At 34.7% G+C, this 13,292-nt stretch overlaps 1 protein-coding gene across 13 annotated transcripts in view; it reads left to right on the forward strand.

Annotated features, from left to right (window-relative positions):
• Positions 1-13,292, forward strand: part of HFM1 (helicase for meiosis 1) — a 140,347-nt gene that overhangs the window by 97,476 nt on the left and 29,579 nt on the right. For all 13 annotated transcript variants that reach the window (XR_007411500.1, XR_007411501.1, XM_049111693.1 and 10 more), the window contains 5 exons: positions 1,143-1,228; positions 1,459-1,542; positions 1,678-1,835; positions 3,218-3,321; positions 3,776-3,922. Coding sequence is in view for 11 of the 13 variants with exons in the window: in XM_049111693.1 (XP_048967650.1) it covers positions 1,143-1,228; positions 1,459-1,542; positions 1,678-1,835; positions 3,218-3,321; positions 3,776-3,922 (579 nt within the window). In the remaining 2 variants the exon portion in view is untranslated. The remainder of the gene's footprint in view (positions 1-1,142; positions 1,229-1,458; positions 1,543-1,677; positions 1,836-3,217; positions 3,322-3,775; positions 3,923-13,292) is intronic.

Here is a 13,292-nt window from a genome sequence, read left to right on the forward strand (position 1 = left end):
TCCAAATTGTTGAACACTAATGTGTTTTTTACACTTACTCAGTATGGCTGAAGAGAAAGAAGCAAAAATTGCTCAGCAAAACTCATACAATAGAAAAATGAGAGAGTCTAAATAAAAAAGCAAATCTAAGTCCTTCCTGAACATCAGGGAAAAAAAATAATGAATGCAAATTGATTTTCAACAATGTTTATAAAAAAATAAAATTCAGGAAAAGCTTTGAGGGGAAAATGAACATGAAGGAATTATTAATACTAGGAGTTGTATCTTAAGAACGAATAAGAGGAATTCTCAAGGATAGGTAAAGGTATGGAAAAAGATAGAGTGTAATATCCCCACCAGCAGTATATGTGCCTTAGACAAGATGGTAATATTTTAGAATTTTACACTTCTGGCAGTATCTCCTATTTCAGAGTTTGGTTAAATTCATTTGTGAGTATAAGAATTTTATATATCCAGTTTCTTAAAGTAGTAACAGAGAAAGTACGAAGATGGAAGTGAACTTGATGTTTTTGAGGAACAAAATTAAAGTTAATGTGGCTAGAGAGTAGTCAGCAAGAGGGGAATGGTAGCAAATTAAATGGGACACATAGGCTGTGTAATCAAGTCAAATAGGTAATGGAGTTTGGTCACGGTAGGAAATTGTCACTATTCTAAATGCAATGGAGAGGAATTGGACATTTTAAAGGAGTGAAATTATCTGATTTCAGTACAGAAACATAAAACTCCGTTTCTCAGAAATGCTCAGAGAACCATAGCTTTATGAAGCAATATTCTCATCTATAAATTATGTTGCCTTTTTTCAAACATGAGTATAATATGTAACAATAGGAATTACTTGATACTTCCTATGGATGGTATATGATAAAAATAAGGGTTGAGTCATCATATGGACCAGAGTTCCTCCTTTTTTCTATAAAGCACCTACATGTTTTATTTCAGTTTGAAAACATAAATATGAACAATTGGATAAATGTCACAGCCCAACAAACCCAACTGAAAACTTTTTCAAAAACCTTTAAGAATTAGTTATTAATCTGAATCTTTAAAAAATTTTTTTTACTAATGTCATTGTTGAAAGCTTAAGAATAGATGTAGTTTAAAATGGATTGTTTAAGAACTGCTATTTGATTAATTTTCCACAGGTATAACATTGTCAAATGCAATGGTAAATGCAGGTTTGACTTCCTTTAAAAAAATAGAAGAAACAGATGCAAGGGAACTTGAACTGGTATTTAATATTCACTTATTCCTAATGTTACCTGGATTTTATCCTAATTTTAAAGCTTACTTTTTATATCTTTATTTTTTCTTAAAAATTGTTTTCCTTCTCATAGTCATAAGTATTTTAACTTAAGGTTTTAGGTAATAAGCATTATTAAAGCTGCTATTGACTCTAAAAAATATACTAAAATAACTTCTAGTCTTATGGTAAGAATATAATGATATAAATGTTTTTAGATTTTAAATAGACACCCCCCTTTTGGAACGCAAATAAAAGAAACAGTGATGTATCTACCAAAATATGAAGTTGAAGTGGAACAGGTAAATATTTTCTGTTTTTTTTTTTTAAGTATTTCATTGTCTTTTCAGGAATAAAGCTACCTATAGCTGACTTGGAACTGAATATGAGTAGTAAGGTTATTTTTAACACCTTTTATGCCTATCCTTTTTTTAAAGATTGCAAGATACAGTGATACCATGGCAGAAATATTAGTGACAATTATATTAAGAAACTTTGAACAGCTACAAGCTAGAAGAACATCACCAGATTCTCACTATGTTACCTTAATCATAGGTGATGCAGATAACCAGCTGGTTTTTAAGCACAAAATTATGTAAGTATAATTTCCATTTGATTTTATTTCTAAGCATATACTATAAAAGAAATATTCTGCTGAGAAAGAGTAGTAAAATCCACTGTGGGATTAATTAAATTACATTTTCCTTATGCTGTAATGGGGTAGTTTCTTTACTTGTCTGTTAAAGAAGGTATTAACATTGGTCTGTTGTTAGTACTCAGATGAACGAAGTGTGAAATCTATCACCATGGTTTGAAACGAGTGAATAAATGATCTTTAGGAGTAACTGTAGCCCACTTTTGTTGAACTTTCTTATTTTGTTGCTTGTCACCAGTCATTCACAACCTTGTACTCTTTGATTACCTTCCTTCTGCTCCTTCAAGATATATATCTAATATTTCCAAATTAAAACCCAACCAACTACTATAGCTTCATTTTAGGATCAGGCAACAAGATCAAATATATAAAGGAGGTATCTTTCCTTACACCTGGTTCTCTAGCATGCCATTCTATGATTTTTACATCAGCCTTTTTTCTGATACTGTTATTTTCTCCCAGGATGCCATAAGCAAACTCTAAGATTATCAGTTATAGCTATAGCCAGTATTTTTCGAGCTCTTAGTAGGTTCCAGGTGTTGAATTGTTTAAGCTTTGTATAGACAGGTGCTATCATTATCTTAATTTAATAGAGGAAGAAATTGAGACTGAGAGTTTAATTTGCCAAGGTCATATAGGTAGTTTATAGCAAAATCTAGATTTAAACCCAAGCAGTCTGACTCCAGAGCCTATGCTCCTAATCATATTATTTGACTTGTAAATTCAGGATTGGCAGTGACTCTGAAATGGGAATCTCTTCATTGTTGTCAGAGTACTGGAGGATATCTTTCTAAAATATTCTATGCAATGTAGTCTGTTCCTAAAGAAATAGAGACTTTGTCCTCTGTGACAATTAAGTCTGAAGGCAGTCTTGAGTATATAAATCTAAAATAAATTAAATCGCAAAATTGGTTGCTGGTTTGTAATGTTAGTGGATACAGACTATTTTATATGAATTTTAAAGATACTATTCTAATTCTCACAAATTCGTGTAAGCTGTGTATAACCATTTAAAAGTGGTAGTGACTGGGGCAAGCTCATGGGTTGTTGATGTCAACTCTGTATTCAGGTGGGCCTGAAAGTTGGCAACGCAACTTGGAATCAGCTGTTGGTCAATATGTAGTTAAGAAAATTATGGTTGTGGTAGCTGAATTGACACTCCATTTCTTCCTCCTCAGAATCTGCGGCAAATAGTTTTCAGTACTGACTTCAGTTTACTACCAGATAGAACCTATCTATGGGTTAGTCTGCCCTTGATGATTAATATATTATTTCATTTAGTATTTGGATCACTATTTAAATGATACATTGCTTTTTTTCAGGGATTCTGTTTTATTAAAAGCTGGAAATTGGACTAAAAAGATTGATGTGAGGAGAGCTTTTAAATCTGAAGATCTTAGCATAAATCTAATTAGTTCTGAGTATGGTAAGTTCATTGAAGTAATGTAAAGAATATGATAACATTAAAAAATTTCCTTCATGCTGAAACAGAAAAGCAATTTAAATGATACTGGGTAAAGGTAATTTATTTAAATAATATGAATAATTTTAAAGAAAGTTTCATGTATTTAGATAGGTAAAAGCATGGACTAGGTTAAAAAAATTAAAAATTTATCTGTTCATTTATAGGTATTTTATTTTTCAAGATAATAAAACTTAAATTGTAGGAACATTGATTTTTATTTTTATGGTGTATAAAGTTTAATTTGTGATACTTTTAACCCCCCCCCCCTTTTTTGACATTTTTATTTCCTGGACTTGTTAGCTCTTTCATTTCAAAAGATACAGAAATATGAGAAATATAAAAACAAATAAATGATTTCATGGCTAGATTTATATGACTTAAATAAGTACTTGTATACTTTTTTTCCTTTTTCTAGTTGGACTTGATATTCAGCAGAAATTTACAGTCTTTTACTTAGGACCCAGGAGGCTTGGAAATCAAATAATTATGCAAAAAAAATCAGAAACAGAGATTTCCCATTCTAAACATTCAAATAGATCTACTATAGCAGGACCCAATAAAGGTAAATAGCTATAATTATTGCTTTATTGCATTAAAGTTATGGCTAGGAAGAAAAAAAAAAGTTATGGCTAGGGAGGAGTATCAGTGTTATGGTACTGCTTCATTCAGATGCAGATACTGTGGAATTAGATCTTTAAGCTTCATAATAATTGCATTAATGATATGTAGTAGGAATTCTTATAATTAGTATTTGTCAAATTGGGGTGATATTTGGAGCACAAATTATTTGTCTAGTTTTTTGATACACAATGCCTCTTTTTCATACCCATTCTATTCTTATGGCTATTGTTGGGGAAGAGTAAATGATATACAAGACTTTGTAGATTTGATGAGGCAAACCAGATGACAGTGAACTTAAAAATTTTTATTACGGGGGCGCATGGGTGGCTCAGTGGTGGAGCATCTGCCTTTGGCTCAGGTCCTGATCCCAGGGTCCTGGGATTGAGTCCCGTATCAGGTTCCCCACAGAGAGCCTCTCCCTCTGCCTATGTCTCTGCTGTTCTCCCTCTGTGTCTCTCATGAGTAAATAAATAAAATCTTTAAAAATTTTTTTCAATTTGTTTTTATTATGGAGTATTTCAAACATATGCAAAAATAGACAGACCTGTATAATGAACCCTAATGTACTCATTACCTACCTTAAACAATGATCAACTCACAGCTTATATTGTTTCATCTATACCTCTCTTCAGTTTTTCCCTTATATGTTTTGAAGAAAATTGAATATCATATTATAGCCTCTGCAAGTGTTTCAGTATATATTTGTAAATGGTAAGGATTTAAGAAAAAATATAAATACATTACTCATACATAAGAAGTGAATAGTAACTATTATCATTCAATACTGAGTTCATATTCAGATAGCTAATTATAAGTAAGGGGAGCAATTAATAGGTATTGAGGAATGTGAAAGCTGTGGCTCCTACCAGAGTAACCTAAACAGTTATGTTTTCTGAATTGGTAGTAATAGCAACTGCAGTGAAAGAAGGCAGGAAGAGCACATGTGAACCCATGAACACTCATCTCCCTCCCCTTTAAAGAACACAGAGGAGGGTACCTGGGAGGTTCAGTTGGTTAAACATCTACCTGTGGCTCAGGTTGTGATCCTGTATCCTAGGATTGGGCCCCTCATTGACCTTCCTGCTTAGGGAGGCATCTGCTTCTCCCTCTCACTCTGCCCTTGCCTCTGCTTGTGTCTCTCACGTGTTCTCTCTCTCTCAAAAAAAAAAAAAAAAAAAAGTGCAGAAGAACTCCCATCTCTGGGTAGGATGCAGTAGTTTGTGGCAGGCTAGGGCATCCACAGCAACAACTATTAAGTCTACCCAAGTTATAAAAATTATAATTTTTAGGACATTTGTGAAAGCAGATTAAAGGAACTAAAATTCCAGAGGGAGAACCATTTCAGGGCTGAGGAGTCCAGGACCTGTAGGCTCTTAATTAAAAAGCTTGAGTATGCCATGCTCTCAAAAAGAGTTTCTATGATCAGCCACTTACCATGTTTGCCTGAAAGAGGAAAAGGAAACCGTCTTTGGTGTAATACAAAATAATCTAGAATCTACAGACACAGTGTCTGCCACAATAAAAAATGAGACTTTCAAAGAGGCAAGACCATATGACTGATAATTAACAATGTAAAGATGGGGATCCCTGGGTGGCTCAGCAGTTTAGTGCTTGCTTTCAGCCCAGGGTGCGATCCTGGAATCCCTGGATCGAGTCCCACATCAGGCTCCCTGCATGGAGCCTGCTTCTCCCTCTGCCTGTGTCTCTGCCCCTCTCTCTCTCTCTCTCTCTCTCTCTCTCTCTCTCTCCCCCTCTCTCTGTGTCTCTCATGAATAAATAAAATCTTAAAAAAAAAACAATGTAAAGAAAGTGAAGCAGCTCTGTAGATGATTCAAATTAAAGAGCTAGCATTTAAAGATTGTAAAATAACTATATTTAATATTTTCAAGAAAATAAAGGAAAAAAATTAGTGAAAGGCTGGGAAATTTCACCAGAAAATTGTAACCCATACAGAGATTTAAATGGACTTTCCTGAATTGAAAAATACAATATCTGAAGTGAAAAAACTCATTGGTAGGTTTAATAATGGATTGGATATAGCCAAACTCAGGATTTGTGTACTGTTAGACATATCAAGAAAAAAATACTCAAAGCCCAGAGATAAGAGAATGGAAAGAACACAAAAAAGCATCATACTCAAAAGGTCTAAAATGTACATAATCAAAATCTCTGAAACAGAGAAGAATGGGACAAATGCAATATTTAGAGACAATGGCTGAGAATATTACAAAGTAAGAAAGATATCAGCTCGTAGATTCAGAACTTTGCAGACCCAGGAGATAAGTACACAGAAAACCACAGTTGGGCATGTTATAGCAAAACTGCTGAAAATCTTAAAAGCAGCCACAGAAAAACTACACATTACCTTCAAAGGTGCAACAGTGAAACTGACAGCTGATTGATTTATCAACTATGATGATGGAAACAGAAGATAATGGGCCAACAGCTTCAAAATGCTTCAAAAAACTGCTACCCTAGATTTCTATGCCCAGTGAAAAATATCTTTAAAAATGAAAGTGAAATGGAGACATTTTGAGAAGAAAACAAAATAAAACTGAAGCACTCCATCACTATTACTAAATTTATTGACCATCAGTAAAAGAGATACTTGAGGGAGTTCCTTAAAGGAAAATGACCACAGATGAAAGTACAGAAATGCTGAAGGGAATGAAAAATATTAGAAAGGGCAAAAAAAATGGCTAAATCTTAATTAACTCTTGTAAAATAATTGAAATGACTTGTAGAGTTTTAAATGTATGTAGAATTAAAATGCAAAAATACTTTTTTAAAAAAGATTTTATTTATCTATTCAAGAGAGACAGAGAGAGGCAGAGATACAGGCAGAGGGAGAAGCAGGCTCTGCGAGGAGCCTGATGTGGGACTCGATCCTGGAATCCCAGGATCACAATCTGAGCCAAAGGCAGATGCTCAACCACTGAGCCACCCAGGCACCCAACAAAAATACTCTTATAACCTCAGGACTAAAGCGTATCAAACATAAGGAATATAGAAGTACAGAAATAATAAAGATAGAAACAGAAGTGAATGAAATATAGAATGTAAATGTACAAAAGGAAAAATCAACAAAGCTAAGACAGAAGCCAAAACCAACAGAAAAAATTTTTTGAGTAGTCTGATACTTGTAATAGAATTGAAGCAATTAAAAATCTTTCCACAGGGACGCCTGGGTGGATCAGTTGTTGGGCATCTGCCTTCGGTTCAGGGCGTGATCCCAGAGTCCAGTGATCAAGTCCCATATTGGGCTCCTTACATGGAGTCTGCTTCTCCTGTCTCTGCCTCTCTCTGTGTCTCTCATGAATAAATAAATAAAATCTTAAAAAAAATCTTTTCACAAAGAAATCCTGAGGGACTGGTGATCTTATTGGTAAATTTCCCCCAAACATTTAGGAAAAATAATCATCAAACTTAGCCAAATTTTTTCATAGGATAGAAAATATTTTCTAATGCTTTTTTTTAAAATTTTTTTTTAATTTTTATTTATTTATGATAGTCACAGAGAGAGAGAGAGAGGCAGAGACACAGGCAGAGGGAGAAGCAGGCTCCATGCACCGGGAGCCCGACGTGGGATTCGATCCCGGGTCTCCAGGATCGTGCCCTGGGCCAAAGGCAGGCGCCAAACCGCTGCGCCACCCAGGGATCCCTCTAATGCTTTTTTTGAACAGGACCAACATGGATATCTTGATGTCAAATCCTGACAAGGACATTAAAAGAAAGAGAAATTATTGACCAATGTATCTCATGGAAATAGATCCAAAAGTTCTTAACAAAATTAGCGAGTTGAATCCAGCCATATATTTAAAAAGCATAATACAGTACAATTAAGCGTGGCTTGTTCCACCCTTAGCATTCATGTATTTCACTACATTAGCAGGAATAAAAAAGAGAGAAAAAGAAACTATGTGATCATCTTGATAGAGGTCAAAAAAGTTTGACAAAAATCAATTCTCTTTGTATTTTAATGCTCATTTTTTATTAAAAAATATATATAACAAAATGTCATGCACAATAGTGAAATAGGTTTAAGGCCTTTTTTTAAGGCTTTCCTATTTAGATAGAAGATGATATAAAAATGTTCTCTATTACTATATTTAACATTGGATTAGAAGTTCTAGTCAATACAGTTCTGTAATAAAAAGAAATAAAAGTGATAAGGATTGGGAAGAAAGAAATAAACTCTCAGGGGTGCCTGATAGTCTGCCATCAGCTCGGGTCATGATCCCGGGGTCCTGGGATCGAGTCCTACTCCCTTCCTGCAAGGACCCTACTTCTCTGTGCCTATGTCTCTGCCTCTCTGTCTGTGTTTCTCATGAGTAAATAAATAAAATCTTTAAATTAAAAAAAAAACAGAAAGAAATGAGCTCTCATTACTTAAAAGAAACATGATTATATACTTAGAAAACCCAAAAGACTCCACAGACACACTGGAACTAATATATAAATTTAGAAATATTACTGGATACAGAGTCAATATTAAATTATAATAGCACTAAAAATAATAAAATATTTAAGAATACATGTAATAAAATTAGTGCAAGATGTGAACACAGGAAACTACAAACCCCACTGAGAGAAATTAAAGAATATGTAAATAAATGGAAAGATATTCTATGTTCATGGATTGGATGTCTTAATATTGTTAAGGGGGCGACATTTTCCAAATCAATCCGCAGATACACTGCAATCTCTATCAAAACCCTAGCTCTGCTTTTGGCAGAAATTCACAAGCTGATTTTAAAATTCATGGGAATGTGAGGGATCCAAATTAGCCAATCAATCTATTAAAAAAAAAAAAAGAACAGGGATAGAGGACTCACAATTCCTGATTTCAAAACTTATTACAAAGCCATGTAATCAAGACAGTGTTGTACTGGCACAATAATAGATATATAGATCAGTGGAATATATTTGAGAGTACAGAATTAAAGACAAATTGTACACTTTAAAAGGGTAGAATTTATGGTTAAATTATATTTCAACTAAAACATTTGAAAAACAATTGTATTACTATGCCCAAGCAAACAAAAGAGAGATAGAAATAACAATTTTTAAAATACCATTTACAGTAGCGTCAGAAATCATTTTAAGAAAGACAATTTAGAATTAGAGCTGCACGCAGATAATATAGACTCAGAGGCATCAGGTGGCCATCCTTTACCACATTCAGAAAAGATCACAGCTGCACTTTGGAAGAGAAAACTGAAGCAGAGGAACCGAGAGGTGCAAAGACGAGAATGCCAGAGCTGGGATTCTGATGACTTCCCATTTCTTGGGTTCAATCCCTTCTGATGCCTTGCTGAACTGCTTTTGGATTCTGTGACATTTCTGTGTCCATGTAACACATTTCCTCCACTCACCAGCTGCATTTGTTTAAAGTAGCTTGAATTGTTTGTTACTTAAGATTGTAGTGAAAAGTTGGAATGTTTACTTTCTGCTAGCATGAGCCTTTTACAAGGGCAGAAGTTCCCTACCTATTTTGCAGAATCCTTTGAAAACAGATAAAAGATGCTTCCTATCAGACAAATAATATTTTATCACACACACACACACACACACTTCACATAAATATACACACAACCATCCTAAATATTTTTTTCCTAATTTTTATTTAAATTCTAGTTAGCTAACATATAGTGCAATGTTGGTTTCAAGAGTAGAATTCAGTGATCTTTCACTTAGAACACCTGGTGCCCTCCTTAATACCCATCACCCATCTAACAAGTCCCCTCCTTAATACCCATCACCCATCTAACCCCCTCCCACTCTCCTCCCTCCATCAGCCTTCAGTTCTCTGTCATTAAGATTTGCTTATGGTTTGTCTCCCTCTCTTTTTCTCCCCCTTGCCCTATGTTCATCTTTGTTTCTTAAATTCCACATATGAATGAAATCATATGGTATTTCTTTCTCTGACTTATTTCTCTTAGCATAACACATTCCAGGTCTATCCACATCGTTGCAAATGGCAAGATTTCATTCTTTTTGATGGCTGAGTGATATTCCATTATATATATACATATACCACACCTTTTTTTCCCCATTCATCAGTTGATGGACATTAGGGCACTTTCCAGATTTTGGCTATTCTGATAATGCTGCTATAAACATTGGGATACGGGGCAGCCCAGGTGGCTCAGCGGTTTAGCGCCACCTTCAGCCCAGGGCCTGATCCTGGAGACCTGGGATCGAGTCCTGGGTCGGGCTCCCTGCATGGAGCCTGCTTCTCCCTCTGCCTGTGTCTCTGCCTCTTCTCTCTCTCTGTCTCTCATGAATAAATAAATAAATCTTTTAAATAAATAAACATTGGGATGCATGTACCCCTTTGAATCTATTTTTCAACTATCCCAAAACTAATGAACATTCCAATTATATAATTCAGTTCTTATATGCAAATTCATATGTCCCCAAATAAAGATACATAACTATACTTTTAAACATAACATACATACACCCTATCTGCATCTTTCTTAATAAGTGACACAATGAAGGGATCATAGGTTTACTCTACTAAGGTTATGACAACAAAATTTGGGCTTTTTCAAAACAATCCACGTTTCAGTTCTTCTGAACTGATCTCTCATTATTAAATGATACGAAGTGATATTCAGTTCAGAGACTGTAGTTGCTAAATAATTGTTTCTAAATGTGCTCACAAGTTCAACACATATTTTAGTATTATGATATCAAATTATCAGGCCATATATACAAATTAAAGTATGTGCCTTAATTCACATAATATAGTTAAAAATTATTAACTGACCCTGTTAATTTTAAATATTTTCCTTAAATACAGTTCTAGTTGCCATTAATAAATTTATTTTACTTTAAATCCTTAGTATTGGAGGCGCCTTAAAAACCTTCAAATTCACATGTGAGAAAACTGAAAATATATGCATTTCAGATTATATAGTTTTGTAGTATGGGATCTATTAACGTTACACCTAAGAATACAACTTACGTCAATTTTCTTTGAGAACCTAATTTTTCCAATTATAAATCTCTGGTAGCTTATATTTGTTATTAAGACAAGTTAAGGGATGCCTGGGTGGCTCAGCAGTTGAGCATCTGTCTTCAGCTCAGGACGTGATTCTGGAGTCCCAGAATCGAGTCCCGCATCGGGGGCTTCCTGCATGGAGCCTGCTTCTTCCTCTGCCTGTGTCTCTACCTCTCTCTGTGTGTCTTTCATGAATAAATAAAACCTTAAAAAAAAAAAGACAAGTTAAAACAATTCTCAAGTTACGGCAAGTGGGTTGGAGATGGGGGACCACTTACATTTTTCTAAATACCATTTCTAAAAGAAATAAGTTTTTTGTCATTTAGATCATTAATATCCATATGCTAATATTCTATAAACAAACTTGTATATACAGTCTTCGTTCCCAACAAGACTTGCCAACTCTGCCTTGAAATTTGTGGGAGTCTCCAGAATCTCTAAAATTTGACTCCCAAATGGCAGTTTTCAACCACTGGGAATAAATGTGTGTAGTCATTGTACACCATCTTGTGGTGATGTATAGAAATGCATCTATTAGGAGTCCTTGAATTAAGAAACAAGGCAATTCCTTATCCCTTATTGCAAAACAACCTACAAGGCATTTCCTCCTAGTCTACCCATCCCCAAGTCCTGTGATTTCTTCCCTATGTAAATTAAGTGTATTATTTGGGGGGAGAATTAAGATAGCTAGTATAACTAGGGAAGCAGGGTGTTGAGAGATCAGGCTCTAGAATTAGACTACCTTAGTTAGAATCTCAGTTTTGCTATTTATCTGGATAGTCTGATTATCTGGAATTAGACAAGGAAGAAAAAATATAAGAGAGAAAGGGAAATCTAGGAGTGTGATAACTGACTTATAAGTGTTCCAGAAAGAGAGAACAAACAGATCAGAAGAAATAATTTAAGAAAATTTTCTACACTTGGAGATACAGATTTGCACGTCAAAAAGGCTTACTCAGTGCTAGTTAGGATGAATGAAAGAATATCTACAAAGGAGGAATAATTGCAACATTTCAGAACATCATGGATAAAGAGAAATTAATAAATGCTTCCAAGGAACAAAAATTAAAACTTTGTTAATCTTTATTAGCAACACTGGATGGTAGAAGACAATAGTCTTAAAAGTTTAGGGAAAAATGATTTTCAACTCTGTGTTCTATACCCAGCCAAACTATTAAGTGTGAAAGTAAAATAATCTTAATACATTAAAAGATTTAGAAAGTTCAACTCACGCATATCTTTTCTGAGGCAGTTGCTTGAGGATGAGCAAAATATAACAAAGTTAACTAAGAAAGAAAAAAATCAAAGATCCTGAGAATAGTGGATTGACTCAAGAAGCCTAATGAAAGGAAATTTGGGATAACAGCTATAGGAAGGCCTACATTGCATTAGGAGGAAGATGGAGGGCTCAAGAAAGGAGTTATCTATGAAGGGAGAATAAATATGTGGTGTCTCCAATATTTGTTGTTGTCTCTGAAATATCAAATACACTTAAATTTAAGATAGATACTGCTACGCTAAAGGAAAGGCAGTAAAACTACAGGGAAAACAATATGCTGCTCAAGAAAGAAAAGTGCTTCACTTGATTCTGTATTAAAAATATTTTTACTTGCTGTTTAGCTCTCAAGTCAGCCCATTCTCTGACTCTACTACTATCACCACTCTAGATTGAGTTACCTTCTTTTTTTTTTTTTTTTTTTGCCTAGACTCTTTTGGTAGCCCTTTTTCAAAATGCCAGTTTAATTATGTTCCTTTCTTGATTAAATCACTGTAGTGGTTTTAGAATAAAACCTAGGTCTTGGAATAAAAGATCCAAATCATTAACATCCCATACTGTCATGTGGTCGTCAGTTCCTGCAATGGGACGGCAGCTGCTAGATAGTCTTGCCTCACCTCTGTAGAATTGGCTGGTAAGGACACAAGAAACCTAAATGGATCTCGATAGTTTATAACTTTCATAGACAGCAAAACAAGATCAACATGTTATCAGTTGTTTGCATTTCTAATCTCACAGGATGACACTGAACTGGAAGGGCCAGATAACACAAATGGTGGGTTGTTTTGTTTTTGAGACATTAGCTCTAGGCTGCAGTTAAGTGGCTTTATACCCTGCATTTGGAAGGGGCAAGGTAGAAAATCCAGTGCCTTACTGGAACCAGAGGCAGATGAGAGACTACTTCAAGGCTGTCTTATGCAGATAGAGAGCCAAATGAGAAGTGGCTTTTAGCATCTCCTCACAAGACTGCCTATCCTGACATGTCCCAAGGAGGATCAGTGGGCATTCTGTAAATGGTTGAGTCTT

This window comes from Canis lupus, chromosome 6 (assembly GCF_003254725.2).
Source record: "Canis lupus dingo isolate Sandy chromosome 6, ASM325472v2, whole genome shotgun sequence".
Taxonomy (NCBI): Eukaryota; Metazoa; Chordata; class Mammalia; order Carnivora; family Canidae; genus Canis; species Canis lupus.